The sequence below is a fragment of the Marmota marmota genome, unplaced genomic scaffold, assembly GCF_001458135.2.
Source record: "Marmota marmota marmota unplaced genomic scaffold, marMar, whole genome shotgun sequence".
NCBI classification, from domain to species: domain Eukaryota; kingdom Metazoa; phylum Chordata; class Mammalia; order Rodentia; family Sciuridae; genus Marmota; species Marmota marmota.
Window position 1 is genome coordinate 35,466,407 of NW_026000016.1, and position 23,618 is coordinate 35,490,024.

The 23,618-nt window shown below is 34.0% G+C and overlaps 1 protein-coding gene across 4 annotated transcripts in view; it reads right to left on the minus strand.

The window, feature by feature from the left end:
- Positions 1–23,618, minus strand: part of LOC107140574 (putative uncharacterized protein encoded by LINC00467 homolog) — a 51,804-nt gene that overhangs the window by 13,186 nt on the left and 15,000 nt on the right. For 2 of the 4 annotated variants that reach the window (XR_001503299.2, XR_001503298.2), the window contains exons 4-5: positions 7,679–7,777; positions 5,285–5,357 (exon numbers count right to left, since the gene is read on the minus strand). Coding sequence is in view for 1 of the 4 variants with exons in the window: in XM_048809423.1 (XP_048665380.1) it covers positions 7,712–7,777; positions 11,187–11,254 (134 nt within the window). In the remaining 3 variants the exon portion in view is untranslated. Of the gene's footprint in view, positions 1–5,284; positions 5,358–7,677; positions 7,778–11,186; positions 11,255–23,618 lie in introns of those variants that run through there. The other 2 variants (XR_007349794.1, XM_048809423.1) reach the window with 2 other exon arrangements.

The window sequence follows — 23,618 nt, forward strand, 5'->3', positions numbered from 1 at the left end:
TCACGAGTTCAAAGCCAGCCTCAGCAACAGCGAGTGGCTAAGTAACTCAGTGAGACTCTGTCTCTAAATAAAATACAAAACAGGGATGGGATGTGGCTCAGTGGTTTGAGTGCCCCTGAGTTCAATCCCTGGTACCCCCCTCCCCCCCAAAAAAGAGGAAGTTTGTCTCAACTTCTCACAGGAAATACAAGTCATATAATGTGTCATCAGACTATAAGAGTGTTGATGTTTGAACCTCTTATTATTTTCCAGGATACCACAGTGATCAATTCCCAGAACCACAGTAGTTTCATATAGGCCACAGATACTTTTCTGTGTTAAGTACTATATCCTAGGTTTGTTCTAAGCTCCAAAAATTCCATTTGATAAGACAGAAAGCCTCTAGTCTACTGGAACTTATATAATTACAGAGAGAAAGACAATAACCCAATAAACATTTAATGAAGAAAAATATTACAGAGAATAATAAAGGCACTCAAGGGAAAAATATAAAGACATCATCAGGGTGAGAGAGCAGAGAGAAAGGGGACTCACCCAACTTCAGTTTAGGTATGCGGAAATATCCCTGAGAGAGAGGCATTTAGCTGAGACAAGAATAAAGAGATGAGAGTAAGGAGAAGATCTAAGGGAGAAGGGAGAGGCATCAGAGGATAGGCCCCAAAGTGGAAAGCTGTGTGCTGCACTTAAGTTAGACATTTAGTGACTGAGGGAGTGGCCTGGAGTCCCAGAGGATGAGGTAGATGAAGGGGAAGTCAAGGGCCTAATCAAGTAGATGCCAAGAGCAAGGGTAAGAAATTTCAATGCTGTTTAAACTGATATTAGAAGCTCCTGGGAAGTTGCAAGAAGAGTCAATTTATATAAAGTTAAAAATAATTCTTTTATATGGAGATTGGATTATTGAGTTCACTTGTGGAGTTGAGGAGACCATTTAAGAGCACAGTAGAATTCTCCAAGGAGAACAGGTTTGTGGTTTCATTTAGTGTGCTCATGATGAAGAGCATGATGAAAATAAGATGGACATTTTGGGGAGGTTTTGCATAAGTAGTTAATAGATTAAACTAAGGAGGGGGTAGAAAATCAAACTTCTTTCGGAGGATTTTGTCTTCATAACTAGGTGGAAGGTGGTGATATTTATTGAGACTGGGAAGACTGAGGGAAGTCAGCACATCAAGTAGGTGGTTAAAAATAAATTTTTTAAACTTAAGATTCAGATGATTTTAAAATGTGTGACACTGTCGAGAAGTCAATGTGGGCATGAGAGACAGAAGTGAGAGTGAAGATAAAACTGGAGGAATATTTGCTGGCAGAATTGACACCATTAAATTCCACAAAATCTGAAAAGATTACACAGGGAAAGAGATTGTGTGTGGAAAACAAGAAGAACAGGACCATCAAAGGGGACTGGGACAGAGGACCAGTGATGTTGGAGGAAAACCATAGCTGAGTTGCATGGAAATCAAAGACAGGAGACTTTTCCAAAGAGGAGATAGTGGCCAGTGGTGGCTAGACACCACGGCAGGTGAGGGAGAATGTGAGAGGTGTGAGCCCTGGGTTCTGTGGACTTGATCTTGGCAGTCAGTGGAGTATTCAGTTAGGAAACTGGACTGTCTGTGAGAAGAGAGTCGGAGCTGCAGAGGTGAAGACTGGATGGAGATGACTATTGTGAGTGGCAGGTCTCAGGGGAGGACCGTGTTCAGGGGGCCAGTTGGACCTAAAGTAGGAGAACAAAGAGCCTGAAGAGAAGAGAGAGGACTTGAGAACCAGACAGATGTGTCCATTTATTAACAAGGAAGCACTTAGAGGGTCCCTGTGTATAATTTGCTGACTGGCAATGCAAAAAATCATTAATGAAACAGCCAATATTTGCTAGTGATGTAGAATATATAGTTATTATACTAGGGAGGAGAATAGAGTGATGACCAAATCCATCTGGTGTCTGGCAGCATGGAGCACTGTAACAATACCACCTGGTGGCTGGAGAACCTCAGAAAACTAGATCCATCAGGGTTGTTACTGTCATCACCAGCAAGTTGAGTTGGGTTTTTCATAGTTTCAATGAATAAGATTCACAAAAGATGAAGCAGCATTCTCCAGGTTAACATTTAAACACTCTCTTCAGTGTCTAAGTGGTGTCTCCCTAGGGAAACTCTCTGAGGAAGCCACACTAGTTTCTAGCTCCATGGTGAATGCACATTGTTCAAGGATACTAAGTAACTGATCTTCTGTTCTCCCATGTCATCTTCTGGGATCTTTCCCCCTGTGCTTCCAATGTCCCTACTACAATGTTCCTACCAATTGAGATGTGCCCATCAGGGGCCTCAGGACAAAACTTAGTACTTTTAGAATTTCAACATTTTCTGACTTTTTAAGATTTTTATCTGATAAACTTTTATCATACATTGAAATGCATGTGACTTGTTTCTCATTAACAGTATGATGGTTTATACCATCTTCATTGGTTAGTCCACTTGCAAACATGAGCATGGCCTCAAATCTTTGCCAAACATTTGTTAAAGTGTTTGTATTAATACAGGCTTTATAGTAACCTGTATCCTGGCTTCTTTCAGAAAGCTCTGGATTTCAAGCCTCTTTAAACTGCATTTAGCATAGAACTTTACAACAATTTATAACTGTTCTTCATGAATCATGATCCCTTGGTCAAAATATTTCATTACAGATGTCATCCTAGGGAACATTAATAGCCCAAACTTCACTTTTGACAAGTTGAAATCTCAACTGGTGTGTGGAGAGTTGTACATGGACAATGGAATTTGTCTAGTTTTCCAGTAACAAATTTAAGCTACTGATACAAAATCATTATAGAATAGTCAGAAAATACATGCATAATTATCCATATTTTCTTTTTTGAAAAAATTATGCATAATAAATACTGGATTTATTTCAGAAATACTGAATTTGGCTTTCTTCAGTGGTTTCTCTGATAGGGGCATTTGCCAAAGTATCTGATCCAAAATATCTATAGTGCTGAGGTTGGAAACATGCATTTACATCGTGCTGCTTCTAAAAAAATCTAGGCTCACATGTTATACAAATTCTTGCCTCTACTTCAGTTCTTTTGGTTTGTTTTAGCTTGTTTCAGCATAAAACCAACAAGAAATCTAAAATAAGGTAGTTTTGAGATTCATTAATTTCTTGCTGAATCCATTCAATGAATGTAAATTCAAGATCTTCATTGTTAATTTTTTAAAATTAGAATATTACAATTACATATAGTAACTGGCTTACACCCCCTCCAATCATACATGCATTGAATTTGATTTCAGTTCTAATCTTCCCACTTGTCCCTCCCTTGGCCCCTGCTATTCTCCTTCCTTTACACTACTGGTCTTTCTTTCATTCATTTTTTAATTTATTTTTTATACATATATAAATATTAAGGTAAAATTTTATGTGAGATATATATATATATATATATATATATATATATATATATATATATACACACATACATACATATACATACATACACACACAATGGAATACTACTCAGCATTAAAAGAGAATAAAATTATGGTATTTGCAGGTAAATGGATGGAGTTGGAGAATATCATGCTAAGTGAAGTAAGCCAATCCCCCAAAACAAAAGGCCGAATGTTTTCTCTGATATGTGGATGCTGATCCATAATGCGGATCAGTGGGGAGCATGGAAGAAATGGAGGAACTTTAGAAAGGGCAAAGGGGAGGTGGGGAAAGGGATGGGGCATGGGGGTTGGAAAAATGGTGGGATGAGATGGACATCATTACCCTAAGTACATGTATGAAGACACAAATGGTGTGATTATACTTTGTGTATAATCAGAGACATGAAAAATTATGCTCCTATGTATGTATACTATGAATTGAAATGCATTCTACTGTCATGTATAACAAATTACAACAAATAAATAAATTTTTTAAAAAAGAAAAAAACTCTTTAAAAAAACATTTGGGATGCCCCTTTAATAAGATTTCTTCCATTAAAACAATGGATTTTTACAAAACTGTCTTCCAAACTTTCCATATCCAAATACCAGGTCATACAGATTCAAACTATACAGTATTTCTTCCATTTATTCTTCCCTTATCAACCCCACAGTCACTGTCTTTAGTTTGATCTATAATTGGCTGTATTAATATATCTCTTCTTCATTAAGGCACAACTGCATTTTGTAGGTTATTACTTCCAAATCATTCTGATATTGACATATCTTTCTAGATAAGAGATTAGAGAATGTCATTTTTTTTTTCTGTTTTTAGTGTTCAAATGTTCCTGCTGCCCACAGAATAAAATCCAAACTACTCCCAAAACTTTACTCTGGTCTCATTTGTTACATGCCATCTCTTACCTTGTAGTTTCATCTATAAATTTTCTGATCCAAAATAGACTTTTGCTCCTTTTGCCTTAGCTAATGCTTTGCCCTCAGCCTGGAATGCTCTTACCCTTTTTTCCTGCCAACTAGAATCCATTCATCTTTTGATGTTTGACTCAAACACCATTGTCTCCTTTTGGGGAGGCTTACAAGGTTTACTAATTTGAAACAGATTAATCACTGTTCTGGGTCTCAGAGAACTGTACTCTTAAGACAGCATTTATGTTCTAGAAGTCTCTGCCTTTTTGGAACACGTAGAAAAGTTTGGACAAATACAAACAGAAATATAGTCACAGTTATAAATATGAAGTATTCAAGTTTGAATACCAGGTTTAACAAGCTAAAATAATTTCTTAATGTATCTATAAGCACCTGATTTGGAAGAGTGCATATTACCCCAACAATATTATACACAAGATAAAATATAAGATGAAAACCAATGTTGTCATTTTTATCATATTTATTTTGATAGTTATTTTAAAATTTTCAATAGGTTTCTTTTCTAAGGACCTGGTAATTCTGTATTTTAACTAGACTAAATGATTCCAAGGACAATACATGAAGCTATGTTACACATATATTTTTAAAAAAATAAAATTTAAAAGTAGGTAACTGTTCAGTGAATATTACTCTTTGAAGGTACATGGATTGAAAATAATGCAATAGGTCTTTTTGCTGTTTTGGAGTACATAAATCTACTCTATTTATCTTATTACAGATATTTAAGAGATGACAATGTAAATTTTAAAATATCTATATATTGTAGATAAAACTAACAAGAAAAAAATAATACACATAATTTTCTCTTTAACACCATGGACACTGTGATTATGATCTTGACAAACCAAACTGATTGAAAATGCAAACCAATGATCAAAAGTATTACATCATAATCTTCTAAAACTATATGATACCTTAAAACGATGACATATGTAATCGTTTCCCCTTTTTTCCTTCTCTTTCTCTTTCTTGATGTTATCTTTTATCCTAAAAATGAAAATATATCAATGAGTAATTAAATTACAAAATAGACCCTATTTATTTTTAAAGTTTTTTTTAGTTGTCAATGGACCTTTATTTTATTTATTTATATGTGGTGCTAAGGATTGAGCCCAGGGCCTCACACATGATAGAAAAGTGCTCTACCACTGAGCCACAACCCCAGCCCCCTGTTTATTTTTGGATAGTGATTACATACACCATAATTTAAAAATTTAAAGGTAAAAGGTCTCCTTTTCACCTGTCACCCATTCATCAAAATTTTCCCTGTATTAGTCACCCAAAACTGCTATAACAAAATACCACAACAGAATTTATTTCTCACAGTTCTAGAAGCTAGGAAGTCCAAGATTGAAGTGTTAGTAGCTCTCATGTCTGGTGAGGGACCACTTTTGCTTACAGGCTACCTCTTTTATGGTATCTTCACAGAATAGAAAGAGAAAGCTCTGGTGTCTCTTCCTCCTACAGGCATTAATCCCACCAGAAGGGTTCCACCCTTGTAACCTCATCTAAATCCAATCGCCTCCCAAAGGCCCACCTCCTAATACCATCACATTGGGGATAAAGACTTCAACATATAAATTTTGGGGACAGCCAGAGGAATGAGAAGTTGTGCTCCATTTGTGTACAATACGTCCAAATGCATTCTACCGCCACGTATAACTAATTAGAACAAATAAAAAAAAATTTGGAGGGGGGCACAGACACTCAGGTCAAAACATTTCTCAAAGACGATAACAAATCTTACAAATGTTTTGCATATCTTTCCAAAGATATTTGTAAGCACTTATAGGCTAATAAGAATATATGTTCTTATCTTCACCACCACTATTTCCACAAATGGTAACATATTTTATATACCATTCTGTACAGATATAGTTGAAGGCCATTCTAATCAGTAAGCAAAGAATTCCTACATATTTTTTGTGATTGTAATGTATCAAATTGATTTAATCAGTCTATCATAAATGGAGATTTTTAAAAAATTCTTATTTTTATTTATTTATTTTTTGGTACTGGGGATTGAATCCAGTGGTGCTTGAACACTAAGTTACATCTGCAGCCCTTTTTGTTTTTCAATCTGAGACAGAGTCTCATTAAGTTGCTTAGGACCTTGCTAAATTACTGAGACTGGCTTCCAATTTGCAATCCTCCTGTTTCAGCCTCTGGAGTTGCTGGGATTACAAGTGTGCACCAATATACCTGGCTCAGAAGTGAAGATTTATGTTGTTTCAAATATTTTAATATTACAAGTCATATTGCTACAAATAACCTGTAGACATGTCTTTTCATAGGTGTGTGAAAATACCTACAGAATAAATTACTACATGTAGAACTTGGGAGTAATGAGTAAATATATTTCTAATTTTAATAGATATTGTCAAATTGCCTTTTACTGAAGCTTTAACAATTTTCTTCCTCACCAGTGGATAGAGTACCTACTTCCCTAAACCTTTACCAAGTTTAATAACAAACTTGAATCTTTAATCTGATGGTGAAAAACAATCTCTCCAATTAAATTTAAATCTATACTTCTCTTATTATGAATAAGTTTGAGCATACTTTTATAAAATTAAGAGCCATTCATATTTTCCTCTTTTTGTGAGTTGTATGATCATATCTTCTGCATATTTATCTATTAGATTGTAGGGTGTTTTCTATTGATTATCCTCCATGCTAAATCACAGTGTTAAGACTATCTAGATCACAAGTTCCAAAGTTACTTGCAAACAAATATACTCCTATTGGGTACAATATTTTACAGATTTATTGATTATCTCCCAAAGGTCAGACTTCTTTGGGCAAGGTTAAATTCTTAACTATACACCTATACTATAGTTTATTTATCTGTTCTGTTGTTGATGGATTCCTTTTATTAAAAAAAGCAATTATAAACAACATTGCCATGCACTTCTTTTACAGGTATATTGATGTAGAAATGGTGGAGAATACACCTATAAGTGAGTTTCTGAACCCAGGCTACATATATGTTAGATTTAATATATCAATATTAACTTCCTGGTTTTTGAACCTTGTGACATACACAGAAAGGATTTTCTCTCCATCTATTATTATGATTTTCAAAACCTCACAATAGTTTCTTGCAATTCTTTTGTGGCTTTCATTTCTTTACATGTAAACCTTTGACCCATCTGGTTGCATCTGAACTGAAAATGTACAGACTTTTTTCCTTGTCTCTGTTCCCTAAACAATATAATAACTATTTACACGGCATTTACATTGAATTAGGCATTATGTAAATTCTCCTATATGTGACATGTCATTACAGTGAGAGCACAACACCATACCTGAAGAAATAGGCAAACAGAAATGATGACATCTCAGTGGCAAATGGTGTGGATCAATGACTGTGGACCAGATAGGATGATGGATGTCTCAGAAGATTCCTGCATGAACAGATAACATTTAGAACAAGGGGAGTACGAGTACATTTTCCCTGCCCTTCCCTGGTTAACATAGAGATCTCCCCTCATACACCTCAAATGAGACTAAAAGTAGGAAATTCCCAACTGACTGAGATCAGGTTTTTGTCCCAGGCCAATGACTTAGGGTTTCAAAAATAAAATTAGATGAATTACAGAAAGTTAATGTCATATTTTTTACATAGCTGTGTCATGGACAGATTCAAACCCATAGATGAGCAAAGTTGTTCATATTATTCACTTTAAGTTTTTAAAGTTATATATCTGTTGATATACCCCTTTTTAACTTTTGTATTTCCTTTTCTTTTTTTTTAAGTAGATTTGTCAAGGCTTTGATCAATTTATTGGGATTTTCTTAAAAATCCATTCTTGGATTTATGATCCATTTTTTTCTTTCTCTTTAAAGTCTTTAAGGTTTTTAATCTTTATTATTTCCTTCCTCCTACTTTAAGTTGTATTTTAGTTGTTCTTTTCTATTTTCTTCTTTTGAAAGTTAACTTCACTTGCTTTTTTTCAATGACAAAAACATTTACATGAATGAATTAATTTCTGATTTAGGGGGATAATATTAAGTAGTTTAAAATTTACCCAGAATTAAAATACACAATACAGCAGCATAGAAGTCAGGGAAAAGGTAAAGGAATCAGAATGTTCTGATGTCCTTCTTTTCCGTAAGTGGAAAGTAAAAGAATCAAATAATATTAGTCTTTGATAATCAAGGTTGTATGTTATAGTTTATATGGTAACCAATATAAAAGAAGAAAAATATAAATTAGAAAATGTATAATATGTTAAAGACAAAAAATGAACTAAGTGGCATAAATAGAATGGTAAGATTAAACTGAAAAATATTAGTAATTATATTAAATCTGTGTCAACATTCAAAAGATGAAGATCATCAAACTGGATAAGAATATAAAACACAACTAATTTATGCTGACTAGAGAGAAGTTGGAAGTAAAAGATATCAAACAAACACTAATTCTTCTTCTCTCCCTCTAAAATGTGATATAGCTGATACTATCAGGTAAAATTGACTTTAAGACAATAAATACTTTTAGAGTTAAAGAAGTAACTTCATAATAATAAAAACCATAATTTGTCAGAAGAATTAATCACTCAAATTTTAAATTCATTTAAAAGAACTTCAAAATATAAGCAAACATTGAAAATTTTACGAGAACTCCATAATCATAAGGAAGATTTTAAATCTTATCTTTTTAATTGATAGAAAAAGGCAGGAAATTAACAATACAAATGATATTTATAACCAAATCAAATGTATCAGACAGGGTAAGTTATATTAGCATATAGTAGCAAACAACCCTAGAATCTTTATAACTTTTTACAAAATGAAGGGAACCAGAGTTAACCAGGGACCATCTATACAAGAAAACATGTTAATGAATGGTTTATCCTTAATAGACAAATTGGGACCTAATATGAAACTGTCTGGAGATTTTCTGCTTTTCAACAAGGAACTATCTGCTTCCAGAATCCACCAATTCCAGATGTCTTTGCTCCTGGGAGCAAAAAATTACCACAACACAGATCTGATCCAAGGACCTATGTTCTAAGTTCAGGCTGTTTCAGTGCCTTTAGGTCCTGAGGCAATTCAGGGCCAGAAAAGGGTAGATCCTATAGTCACTGATGTAGGACCAATTGCTGGTGATCTTTCTTAGATCTAAGGACTTCAGTGAAGTTTTAACAATTCAACAAGAACCTGTTGGAAGATTTGATTAATCAAGGTTCTTAAAGATCACCATCTAGTTTAACCAACTTGGGGATGATCAAATATCTCAAACCCAAATAGAACTTTCCTCTACTCATTAATATAAGAGTAGGTATAGAATTCCATCTGCTGCTTCTGACTAACAAACAAAGCAGCATGACAACTTCCTTATCAGACAGCCCTGACAAACCAAAATGCTAGGCCCCAGGGAGATCTTCAAATAGGAGGGAAAAACTGCTACTTGGAATTTTTCCATGAACTTTTCTCAGAATTAAATCTCGTCATACTCTCAGGATGCTTCTACCCAAATTTGATATTTATTAGAACATAGTTTTTATTTTGTTTTGTGATTTTGTTTGTTTGGTTGGTTTTACTCTTACCCTCTTTCCATAGCATAGTTTCATTGGAGAAGGGCCTTGCCAAAATTTTCTTTTTCTTTCCTTGGCTGTGACATGGAGAATTAATTTTTTCTTATGCAGTTATATCCCTTTCCTTATTTATATGCTATCAGTAGATCTTTTGATTAATTTTTAGTATATTTGTTAATTTTTGATAGAAAAATTAGTGATTGGATTATAGCAATTTCGAATACAGTATATTCTGCAGTAAGCAAAGTAGTAGGAGAGATTTAGGGGAAAAAACCCAAAAAACTGGCTTGGTTCTTTAAGATTCTTACTGCTTTTCTTTGGTTTAATTACCTAAAGCTTTCTGTACTCCAATTCCTGCCCCAGGAAACTGCTTTTCTCTGGGGGTAAAGGACTCCTAGTGAAATGCCCTGCTAAAAGATTGGCTTTTTCAGTATGCTGCTTCAGCTGGTTGTTAATGTCTGAAAATTATGTACATTTATTTATATCAATTTCACTTATTTCCATGTGAACAGAGAAAGAACCTAAGGATATACACAAAAATTTTAAGAGTGATAACCCCAGGGGGATGAATTAAAGAGAAAAGTGTGGCCATTTCACCTGTTATTTAATTTTCCTTCCAATTATTTGTATTTTTCAAAGTAAATATGCATTTTATAACCACATTATAACATCAAAACTAAAAGGCAAAATAAAATGAAAAATTAAAATTAATTTAATTTTAAAGTTAAAAGATTTGCAGTTTTGGGGTTTTAATTATGTATATAGTTTTCTGAATATCTGAAGAAAAGGAAAAGGGCACTGTTACTTTAGCACCAACATGTTAACCATTTGTTAGAGTCTGTAAACAAGTCAAAATAACACCTGGCATTTTGCCAGGGGAATGTTAGAGTTCGTAAACAAGTCTGGATGGTGCCTGGCAAAATGCCAGAGGGAGTGGTTTGAGAAGTAACAAAAGCGAGCCATTAAGTGTGGAGATTCCTGATTGGTTGACTGCTGTATCTAGTTTATGTTAATTAGATAAGCTGTGTGGAATGTATAAATACTGCTCCTGTCCTGCAATAAACGGTTTCCACTCCTGCTGTATGAATCTACACAAGTTGTTCGTCACCCCCGCCCCCGGTTATTTTGCTGCAGCCGGACTGCGGCAACCATTCTTTACCTTATATCTATCATCAAAATACCCTGCAGATTCTGTGCTCTTTGATCAATAAGAAAGTACAGTATCCCACAGCAGTCAATCTTATTTTTATTTAAATTAGTCACAATCACTTACCTTTCCTTCTCTTTTCCACTTATTCTTTTTGTCTTTTCTCTTTCTCTTAATTTTTCCCTTGGTAATCTCTAAATTTTTTTAAAGAAAAATTGGAAGTTTTAATTCATTTTTAAAAATAATTTTATTGAAATTGGATTTTCTAACTTCCAAAAGTTAGAAAAGTGTCTTTTCTTTATTAATTAATCAAACTGTGATAGTCTATGATAGCAGCAGAAAATAAGCCAAGAAACGTATCCCAGTGGCATTTATAAATGCCATATATAATAAATATGTGGCATTTAGAATCTCATCTAGAGAACAATACTGGTGTGAATATTGTTCCACTAGAATCTAACTTTTAGATAACCTAGAAAGCATAAGGTGCTATGTTTATTAGCAGAAACTATAAGAGTGCAACTATTAAATTCTTTACTGGGAAATATGAAAAATAAATTATTTTAAGGAGAAATGGAAAAGGTGATTATTAGCCTGCCACCATATTAACCACTCCATACTATAAAAGACATTCTTTTTCCTAACTCGTAAGAAAAAGTTCCCTGCGTAAGATTTCCTATATATTTTAATACAGTTGGGGGTTTTCAGAGTTTCTTGAATCTGTACTTGATGTCTTTCAACTGTTCTGCAAAACTTTTGACCATTATTTTATTTAAATATTGCTTCTCTCCAATTGGCTCTTCTTTCCTTCTTGGATTCCAGTTATATTTTAGATCTTTTCCCTGTGTCTCACATGTCTCTGATGGACTCTCTTCTCTACCTTCCATTTTTTTTTCTTTTCCTCCTGAACTGACTTCCAGTTCACCAATTCTGTCTTTTGGTGACTAATCTACTGGTAAACCTATCTAGACTGTTAATTTTAAACAATGGAATTTATACTTGAACTATACTAGAATTAGTATACCAATGAACTTTATACTAGAACACTTGATTCTTTTATATAGTTTATAAATCTCTATTTTTCTGAATATATAATCACAATTGTTTAAAATTCATTGCCACCTAACCCTAATATTTGGGATACCTGTAGGGCTGTTATTTTTTTCTCTTGTTTTTTTAGTCCTATCGGTAACCCAGATATTGGAGTTAGGTGGCAATGTCTTGTAATTTTTTGTTAAAAGTAAGTATTTTTCATTTAAAAAATTTAGAAGTTATAGATGATGTTATTGTCCTATAAAGACTATTTAAAGACCCTTCCTCCATCACGTAAACTTAATGATGGATGATCATCTAAACTCAGTTTGGAACCATGCAAAATGAGATTAGAGTCCCAGTAAAGCTCAATTCACCTCTGATTCATCCCTAGCCCTCCTGGATTTTCAACAGAGGTCTATGCTAGTGGAAGAAGTCAATAAATGAAATGTATTTAATGGCATAAACTTACAACTATAAACAGAATAGTAAGTAATTGTCAATCATTCCTGGAGGTTACCAGAAGAGGTGCTCCACTAAAATAAGAGGGAAAAAAGATAAGAATCCTATGCTTCATAAAATGGATGATCAAGTGGCTACATAATTAGGTGTTTCTTTAAAAGCCTTATTAAACCCCTGGGACCTCCACTGCAGAAATAAGGCAGCTGCATAAAGAATACCAAGAGTAAGGAATCTTGTGGCCCTCACAACTATCAAATGAATCAACCACATTCCTTTGGAAGGCCAGTGCTTGAGTTGCAAATAGCATTAGAGGATTATTTTAAAGATAAGAATCCCTCTCTTCCTTTTGTTTCCTGGAGACACTGCACTTGGTAGATAAATCTATATTTATTTGTAACTGCCTGGGTTAAGCATGCATACTTTTAGGCAAACTGGGGAGAAATTTTCAAAGTTAGATTCTTATGCCATCAGTGTTCTAGCAGCTCATTCTCAATCAATGCCATCAGAATTATTACAAAAGGCATGCCATTTCGTCTAGATCCTATTTTTGTATATATATATGGATATACTTTTGTACTATAAAGTATTTTGATAAGCATATATTGTTTTTGTTCAAAAGCTTTAAAGCAGTCACCCATTTTATGTATGAATATGTTGAGTGATTACTCAAATAAAAATTTAAGTGTCTGGAAAAAAAAAAATGGGTGATCAAACCCAAATGAAAGAAAATGCTCAGAATGAAGATGAAAAAAGAATCTAATATCATAGCTACTTCACACGTCTTGAGAACAGTTAAGTTCAAATGGAGTATATTAAAAGAATATAGGAGAGAAACCTCAAGTAAAATGAATGGAATACTTGATGCGCTTGAATATTTTGAAAGGCAATTTAGACTATGACTATATATCACAAACAGAAAACTAAAAAAAATTTAAAAAATACTAAATGCAAGAAAAACAAAAAAAAAGTGCTAGAAAGGAAACATTATGTAGCTCAGTTATGAATAGCACCTACAAAGTCATGATAATGAAATTATTGAATAATGAAATCATCAAAGTTATCATAGTGAGATCCTATTTAGGAGGATGAGAGGAAGCGAATATGAGAGAAAATGGTGGTTTAAAAAGAAAAGAAACTTGGGCTGAGGATATAACTCAATTGGCAAAGTGCTTGCCCTGCATGCACAAGGCTCTGGGTTCAATTCCCAGGACCATACACACACACAAACACACACACAAAAAAAAGGAACTAAGTTTTTATCTTCTGTAGAGCCTAACCTAAAACTTAAAAATGAAGAAATGACTCAATAAGCAAGTTATTCAAAGATTCAGATGTAAATATCAAAACATACTGCAGTACAGTTTGAAATGCTTGCCTTTGGAAATTGAAATTGGAGAAAGTCATTCTGAAACTGTCAATTAGGGCCAGGGCAGAACAATGACATTTTGAAATATGCCAAGACTCAGAAAGTTTACCTCCCAGATGATATATTTTTTCTTCATGTTTTTCTATTTGTACATTGTAGTTGTACATAATGGTGGGATTTTTTGATACATATTTGCACATGTACCCATTTAACAATATAATTTGACCAATATCATTCCTAGTAGTTCCTCTTCTCTTCCCTCCTCCTTCCCCTTTTTTCTATTCTACTTATTTCCCTTTTATTTTCATGAGATCCACACTCCCACATACACACACTTTTCATTTCCTTTTTTGTCTCGACCTTCTGCATATGAGAGAAAACATATGACCTTCTGAGCTTGGCTTATTTTGCTTACGATACTGCTCTAAAGTTCCATCCATTTTTTTTTCTTTTTTGCAAATGACATGGTTTCATTTTTCTTTGGGCTGATTAAAAATCCATTGGATATATATACCACATTTTCTTTAACTATTCATTCACTGATGGACATCAAGGCCAGTATCATAATTTGGCTATTTTGAATTGTGCTACTATAAACATGGGTATGAAGTATCACTATAGTATGATGACTTTAATTCTTTAGGATAAATACCAAGGACTGGTATAGCTGGGTCATATGGTGTTTTCATTCCTAGATTTTTGAGGAACCACCATATTGATTTCCATAGTGGTTGTACTAATTTACCATCCTACCAATAATGTAAAAATATTACTTTCCCCCCACAACCTCTCCAGCATTTATTGTTTGTATTTTCGATGACTGATATTCTGACTAGTGTGAGATGAATAATCTCAGTGTAGTTTTGATTTTCATTTCCCTAATTGCTAAAGATGTTGAACATTTTTTTTTCATTTATTTGTTGGCCATTTGTACTTCTTCTTTTGAGAAGTATCAGTTCATTTGCCCATTTATGAATTTGATTATTTGGGGTTTTCTTTGTGTGTGTGTTTTGTTTTGTTTCAGCTTCTATATATTCCAGATATTTATACTCTGTCAGAAGAGCAACTAGAAAAAATTTTCTCCCATTCTGTAGGTTCTCTCTTCACATTCCTAATTGTTTTGTTTGGTGTGCAGAAGCTTTCTAATTTGATGCCATTTCATTTGTTAACTCTTGGTATTATTTCCTCAGCTTTAGCAGTCCTAGTGAGAAAGTCCTAGCCTGTGCCTGTGCGTTGGAGTGTTGATTCTTTATTTTCTTCTAGGAGTTACAAAGGTCTTTGATACATTGAGTTGACTTTTGTGCAGGATGAAAGATAAAGTTCTAGTTTAATTCTTCTACATATTGATAACCAGTTTTTCCTAGTACCATTTGTTATAAAAGGCTCTTTTCTCCAATTTGATATTTGGCACTCTTGTCAAGGATTAGATGACTATATCTGTATGGGTTTGTCTCTGTGACGTCTATTATGTTCCATTAGTCTATGTATTTATTTTTATGTTGGAACCATGAAGTTTTTGTTATGATACCTCTGGAGTATAATTTGAATTATATTATTGGTATTGTGATGCCTCCAGCATTACTTTTTTGGTTTAGAATTTCTTTGGCTATTCTGGGTCTTTTATTCCTCCAAATGCATTTTACAACTTTTTTTTTTTTAGTTTTGTGAGCAATGTCATTGATATTTTGATGGAAATTGAATCTGTATTGCTTTTGGTAGTATGGCCATTTTAACAATATTAATCCTGCCTATCTATGAATATGGGAGGTCTTTCCACCTTCTTGTATATTTTTCAATTTCTTTCTTCAGTGTTCTGTAGTTTTCATTGTTGAGGTCTTTCACCTCCTTGGTTAGATTTATTCCTAAGTATTTTATTTTAGTTTTTGAGGCTATTATGAATGGGATTATTCTCTTCATTTCTTTCTCAGAAGATTCAGTGTTGTTATGTAGGAAAGCTACTGATTTTTGTAAACTATGTTGCTGGTAGGACTTTTTGGATCTTCTAAGTATCAGATCTTATCATCTGCAAACAGTGGTAATTTGAATTATTTTTCCTCCTATTTGAATCCCTTTTATTTTCTCCTCTTGCTTAATTGTTCTGGCTAGAATTTCTAGTATTATATTACAGAGGAGTGGTGAGAATGGACATCCTTGATGTGTTACAGATTTTAAAGGAAATGCATTCAGTTCTTCCCCATTCACTATGATGTTGGTTGGGGCTTTTGGTATATAGCCTTTATGATGATAAGGTAGATTTCTTCAATGTTTTTATTATTAATAAGTGGTGAATTTTGTCAAAGGCTTTCTCTGCATCTATTGAGGTGACTAAGTGATTTTATCCTTAATTCTATTCAATTACATTTATTGATTTGAATATGTTAAAACTTCCTTGCATCTGGGATAAAACCAACTTGGCAATGTTGTACAATATTCTTAGTATGATTATGAATACAATTTGCTAATATTTCATTAAGAATTTTTGAATCTAAGTTCATCAGGGGTATAGGTCTATAGTTTCCTAACCTTGATGTATCCTTAAATGGTTTTGGCATGAGTGTGATACTGACATCACAGAATGGATTTAGAAGTATTATATCCCTTTTTATTTCATGAAATAGTTTGAAGAGCATTGACATTAATTCTTTGAAGGTCTATAGAATTCAGCTGAGAATCCATCTGATCCTGGGCTTTTCTTTGTTAGAAGATTTTTTATTATTACTTCTATCACATTGCTAGCAATTGGTCTATTTTGGTTTCCTATTTCTTCTTGATTCAATTTTGGCAGATTTTATGTGTCTAGAAATTTATCAATTTCTTCAAGATTTTTCAATTTATTGGAGTAAAAGTTTTCAAAATAGTTCCTAATGATCCTCTGGATTTCTGTGGCAATTTCTCCTGTTTCATCTCTAATTTTACAATTTGGATCTTCTTTATCTTTTGGTTAGTTTGGCTAAGGGCTTATCAATCTTGTTTACCTATTCAGAGAACGAAGTCTTCACTTCATTGGCCCTTTGTATTTCTTTTATTCTAAATTTCATTGGTATCAGCTCTGATCATAATTTTTTCTGTTCTTTTACTGGTTTTAAAATTGTTTTATTCCCTTCTTTTTCAAGGGCCTTGAGATGCATCATTAAGGTTGTTTATCTGGGATCATTCTGATTTTCTTATGCAGGCATTCATACTATAATGTTCCTCTTAGAACTGTTCCTTCATAGTGTCCCAGGGGTTCTGATATGTTGTATCACTAGTCTCATTTTATTCTAAGAATTTTTAAATTTCTCCCGATTTCTTCTACCACCAATTCATCATTCAAAAATGTATTGTTTAGATTTTGTACGTTATTTTGGTATTTATTTCTAATTCCATTACATTTTGATCTGCAAGGAATTATACTTAAAAAACTTAAAAAAATTTTTTTTCTGAGAGTTGTGTTGGGACGTAAAATAAGATCTATTTTGGAGAAGGTACTATGGGCTGCTGAAAAAAAGTGTATTTGGGTGTTCATTCAAATAGATGAATGCTAAGACCATTTGATTTATAATATTTTTCAGGTCCAGAGAGTCTTTACTGAATTTATGTCTGGATGATCTACCTATTGGTAACAGAGATGTGTTTAAAGCACTCACTATTATTGTGCTGGGGTCTATCTGAGTCTTTTAATTCAAGTAGTGTTTCTTTTATGTAATTAGGTGCACCCATAATTGTGGCACAAATATTTACTATTATTATATCTTCTTGTTGGATTGCTCCCTTTACTAGTTATGTAGCAATCTTCTTTGTCTCTTCTGATTAATTTTGGCTTGAATTCTGCTTTGTTGAATATAAGAGTCCAACTCCTGGTTGATTGGGGGCTCCCTTCACATGGCATATAAAGTTCCATATTTTCACTTTCAACCTGTGACAGTCTTTGTGTGTGAGTCTCTTGCAAACAGCATAAAGTTGGGACTTGTTTTTTAATCCATCTGCCAGCCTATGTCTTTTAATTGAAGAGTTGAGACCATTTACATCCAGTGCTGCTATAGAGAGCTGTTTATTCTTGCCATTTTGACTGATTGTTAATGTTTAATTTGGTCCTATTTCTCATATGCTTAGTTAATTTTCAAATGAGATTTGTTCATTTGTTAGCTCTGGGGATTGTCTTTTACTTCTTCTGTGTGAAGAATTTTTTTTTTCTGGAGTGCCAACTTAGTCATTAATTCTTTTAGTTTCTACTTGCAAGGTTTTTATCTCTTTGATTCAAAAAGATAACTTTGCTGGACATAGAAATTGTAGTTGACAGTTACTTTTCTTTCAGGACTTGGAACACATCATTCCAAGTCCTTCTAGCTTTCAGGGTTTGTGCTCAGAAATTGGAAGTAATTATGATTGGCTTGACTCTAAATGTGACCTGACATTTTTCTCTTGAGGCTTTCAAAATTCTATGCTTATTCTGAATATTAGGCATTTTAATTACATGTATTATGGAGAGGGTCTTTTTTATCTTGTCTCTTTGAGGTTTGGAATGCATCCTCCATTTTTATGTCCATCTGATTCTCAAGGTCTGGAAATTTTTCTGCTATTATTTCCCTGAAGACGTCATCCATTATATTAGCTTGCATCCTCCTCCAATTCCAACTCCTTAAATTTGGTCTCTAAATGTTGTCCTTCAGTTCTTGTATATTCTGGTCATGGTTATTTTCTTTCCTTTAAGTCTGAATGCTCGAGGCTGGCCACTTTTGTCTTCCAGCTCTGAAATTATATCTTTGGCATGGTCTACTCTATTAGAGGAAATTTCAACTGAATTTTATATGATTGTGTCTTGTATTTCCAAGATATCTGTTTGATACTTTTTCAGTTTTTCTATCTTCTCATTGAATTTCTCGTTTGTATCTTGCACTGATTTTCTTATTTCATTTGGGTGTTTTTCTATGTTCTCTTGGAATTTGTTGATCATTTTTATCATCATTCTTTTGAATTTTTCTATCTGATATTTCTTCCACTTCAATACTTTTGGAATCAGTTACTGGAAGATTATAAACTTAGGAGGAATTATATTACCTTATTTTTTCATATTTTTTGTATCCCTGTGTTGAGTTTTATACATCTGTTGGAATGGTTTTCTCTTCCACTCTTATGTGTGGGCCTTTTTATGGCATAGGCTTCTCTTGATACAATGTCCTAGAGTGATTCAGATTAAGACTCTTTAATAGGTGTGGTATCCACAGACTTTGCATTAATTCTCTCTTTTTGCTACAGGTGTAGATGTCCATTAATGGGACCAAAGGGCCTGGCTGTAGCTTTTTCTACTTGTGGCCAAGTTGTTATTTTGGGGTTTTATCTCTTATATTCTTTGTACTGAATTATAGCTGAAGTTTGAGTGCGTTTAATTTTTATGTGGAGCAAAGTATGTTATCCTTTGGATGAATTTGGTTCAACAGCAGAGTCTCTGCACTGTGAACATATAGTATACCTGTAGCTTCCAAGTACCTCTTAGAAAAGGGGAAAACAAAGAATAGCAACAACTTATGCAAACAATATACAGCATTAAAATAAATACCTGTCTCCTACTATAATATCTACAATATTAATTAATAAAAAATAGGAGTGGTTGGGTTAGCAATTGCCAACAGCAAAAAATGATAAGTAACCATGAACTAGATCTGGCATTAAAGCAAACAATAGGTGTTAATTACGATATACACAGCAGTAATAATTGAAACAGCATGAATGATGGAGACAGGAGTTATATAAACCAATTAGTTATAAGTTCATGAAGAAAAAAAGAAAATGGGAGAGGAAGATAGAAGAGAGTTTAGAATGTTCAAAACATGAATGGAGAGAATTCAGAAGGGATGTAGAAAGTTATAGCAATAAAGAAGGAGTAAAAATAAGAAAAACAAATGGAGGGAGACAATAAGAGAATTTGGCTGTTAGGAGCCAAAAAGGAAGGAAAGAAAGAAGGAAAAATAAGGAAACAAACAAAAATGAAATAAACCAAAAACCCTAATCCTCAAAAGACAAGGCAAGTAAAAACAATTATTGTAAAAAAAGCTAAAATTGAGTGAAAAAGAAATGTGGGTGTGTGTCAGCACAACAAGAACACCAAATAAATAAATAAATAAATAAATAAATGGGGAAAAAATGTTCTTAATGAAAAAGGAAAGTATCATCTCTACTGAGGTGGTCAAAACAGTCAACAATAATGGATGGTCACTACCTATTCCTGACTGTCCTTTTATTTCCATTTCTTCTTGGGCTATGTACTGAGGGGAGTGGGGAAGGGGAGTGCACCAAGGGCTGGGGCTTGTTAACCCCTTCCTCTTTTTGTGTTGCTTACTTATCTTCCAGTTGGGGCAGCCCTAACCTGAAGTTGATTGAAATAACTCTCAGCCTCCCTTCTCACCAATATAAGATAGAACAGAATAGGAAATACTGTTAATAGTAAGTTTTGTCTGCACAGACCAAATTGATGCCCACCCAGGGTTGGGCTGCTGCAGAGTTCTGTAAGCGGAGTTCCAATGGCTGGCACTTAAGTCTAATCAGGTCTTAGGGCATTTGTTGGGTGGAATGTGCTCTGGAGAAATTAGAATAACATCACAATTCAGACCAGGCAAATTCTGATTTCTGTTGGGTTCTGGATTTCAGGAACCTCCCAAGAATTCTACTCTCAGGGAAGGGGACCCAATACTCCATACATTATTTCCCACAAGTGTAGCCTTCCCAGGCTTAGTCCCTGGATGTATTCTCCCATTTTTTTTCATTTTCCTAACCCTCTTCAGCTGGTCACATAAGCCACCAGACTCAAAGATAAAGTGAATTGTACTCCATTTTTTCATTTTTCTGGATACTATCCACATTGTGCCTGTTTCAGTCATGTTCTGCTAGATACACACTAGGCCACAATTCAAGTTCTTGACAGAGCTGTATCGCAATGTTTGCTATAATTTCCTGGGATTCTGCAGCAGCAAAATCCAGCATGACTTCCTCAAGAGGACTCCTTCCTCAACTCTCTGCTTGCCAGTTGGGAAATACAGAGCATTTTTCAAACACCAGTTTTCTCTGCAGCCTCTGGGTCAGCTAAATTTAGCTTGCTTTTCTGATCTAAATATTTTCCTGTGCCATCTGTTGTTGTGTTTCTTTCTCTGTGTCATCCCTACTATCTGTGGTGAACCAGTGTCACTGCCATTGCTGCAGCTGCCTTGGCTCCAAATAGTCTTTCTTATTCTTCATTCGATGCACCCAAATTTCTTAGTCTCTAAGATACTCTGATATTGAATTTCAGTGAAGTTACTCTTTTACCCACCTCACTGAGAAGCAGTTCTCCTGCTGCTTAAATCTGGAGGCATAGAATAACTTAAGCCACCTTCTAATCTGCTGTCTTGAATCTCCTCTCTCAAGTTGATGGTTTGGAAAAAAAATTTATTTGGCAATATACTCTAATGGTCAAGACAGGAAACTAAGAGAGAACAAGTCATGGATCTAAGAAAACAGTGGCCCCAACCTGGAAGACCAGTGAGGAGAAATCCCAGAGTCCGCTACGTAGAAGATTTTGGTGGTAGAAAGTGCTCCAGATTATATTATTCAGGCAAGAATATTTTTTTCCACACTTTAAAACAGTGCATTACATTTGTATATAGTGATGGGATTTGTTGTGATATATTCAATACATGCATACAATATAACAATATAATTTGGTCATATAACTCCCCAGCATTTCCCCCACTTCCTACCAGTCTTCCACCCCATTGTTCCTCTCCTTTACTGATCTCCTTTTGATTTTCATGAGATCTGACCCCAATATTTCTTTCCTTTTTCTTCTCTAGCTTCTGCATATTTTCTCTAGAAAACATACAACCCTTGATCTTCTGAGTTTGACTTATTTCATAACTTAATGGTTTCACTCATTTTCCTGCAATGACATAATTTCATTATTCTTTATGGTTGAATAAAGCCATATGGTGTATTTATACCACAATTTCTTTATCCATTCATATACTGAATGACTATTGTAAATTATGCTGCTATAAACATGGGTATGAAGATATCACTGTAATATACCTAAATACTGAGGAGTGGTATAGTTTAGTCACATGGTATTTTCATTCCTAGTCTTTTGTGGAATCTCCACATTGATTTACTTAGTGGTTGTACTAATTTAACATCCCACCAAAAGTGTAAAAGTGCTCATTTTCTCCACATCTTCTTCAGCATTTATTATTATTTGTATTTTTTTACTTTATTAAAATTTATTTTTATTTTTGTTATTTTTAGATATACATGACAGTAGAATGTATTTTGATGTATTATACATACATGGAATATAATTGGGATCTTATTCTAATTGGGATCCCATTCTTGTAGTTGTACAAGGTGTGGCTTTCACTGGTGTATTCATATATGAACATAGGATAAAGTTATGTCTGATTCACTCTACTGTCTTTTCTAATCCCATCCCCTTTCTTTCATTCCTCTGTCTAATCCAATAAACTTCTATTCTTCCCTCTTATCCCACCCTCCATTGTATGCTAGCATCCACACAGCAGAGAGAAAATTCAGCCTTTAGGTTCTTGGGACTAGCTTATTTCATTTAGCATGATACTCTCCAGTTCCATCCATTTACCAGAAAATACCATAATTTCATTCTTCTTTATGGATGAGTAATATTCCATTGTGTATATATACCACATTTTCTTTATCCATTCATCTGTTGAAGGGCACCTTGGTTGGTTCCATAGCTCAGCCATTGTGAATTGAGCTGCTGTATACTTGATGTGGCTGCATCACTGTATGCTGATTTTAAGTTCTTTGGGTATATATATTGAGGAATGGGATAACTAGGTCAAATAGTGGTCCCATTTCAAGTTGTCCAAGGAATCTCCATACTGCTTTCCATAGTAGTTGCACCAGTTTGCAGTTCCACCAGCCTGTATGAGAGAACCTTTTCCCCCAAAGCTTCACCAACACTTATTGTCACTTGTATTCTTGATAATTGCCATTCTGGCTAGCAGTGTAGTTTTAATTTGCATTTCTGTATTTACTACAGATGTTGAACATTTTTTCCCACTATTTGTTGGCCATTCATATTTATTCTTCTGTGAAGTGCCTGTTCAGTTCTCTTTCCCACTTATTGATAGGGTTATTTATTTATTTATTGGTGTTAAGTTTTTTTGAGTTCTTTTTATATCCTGGAGATTAATGCTGTATCTGAGGTGAAAGTGGCAAAGATTTTCTCCCATTCTTTAGGCTGTCTATTCATGTTCTTGATTGTTTTCTTTGCAGTGAAGAAACTTTTCAGTTTGATATCATAACATGTATTGATTCTGTTTTTTAAAGATTTTTTAAGTTTATAAATGAACACAATACCTTTATTTTATTTTATTTTTTTATTGGTTGTTCAAAACATTACAAAGCTCTTGACATATCATATTTCATACATTTGATTCAAGTGGGTTTTGAACTCCCAATTTTACCCCAAATACAGATTGCAGAATCACGTCGGTTACACATCTACATTTTTACATAATGCCCTATTAGTAACTGTTGTATTCTGCTACCTTTCCTATCCTCTACTATCTCCCCTCCCCTCCCCTCCCATCTTCTCTCTCTACCCCATCTACTGTAATTCATTTCTCTCCTTGTTTATTTTCCCATTCCCCTCACAACCTCTTATATGTAATTTTGTATAACAATGAGGATCTCCCTCCATTACCATGCAATTT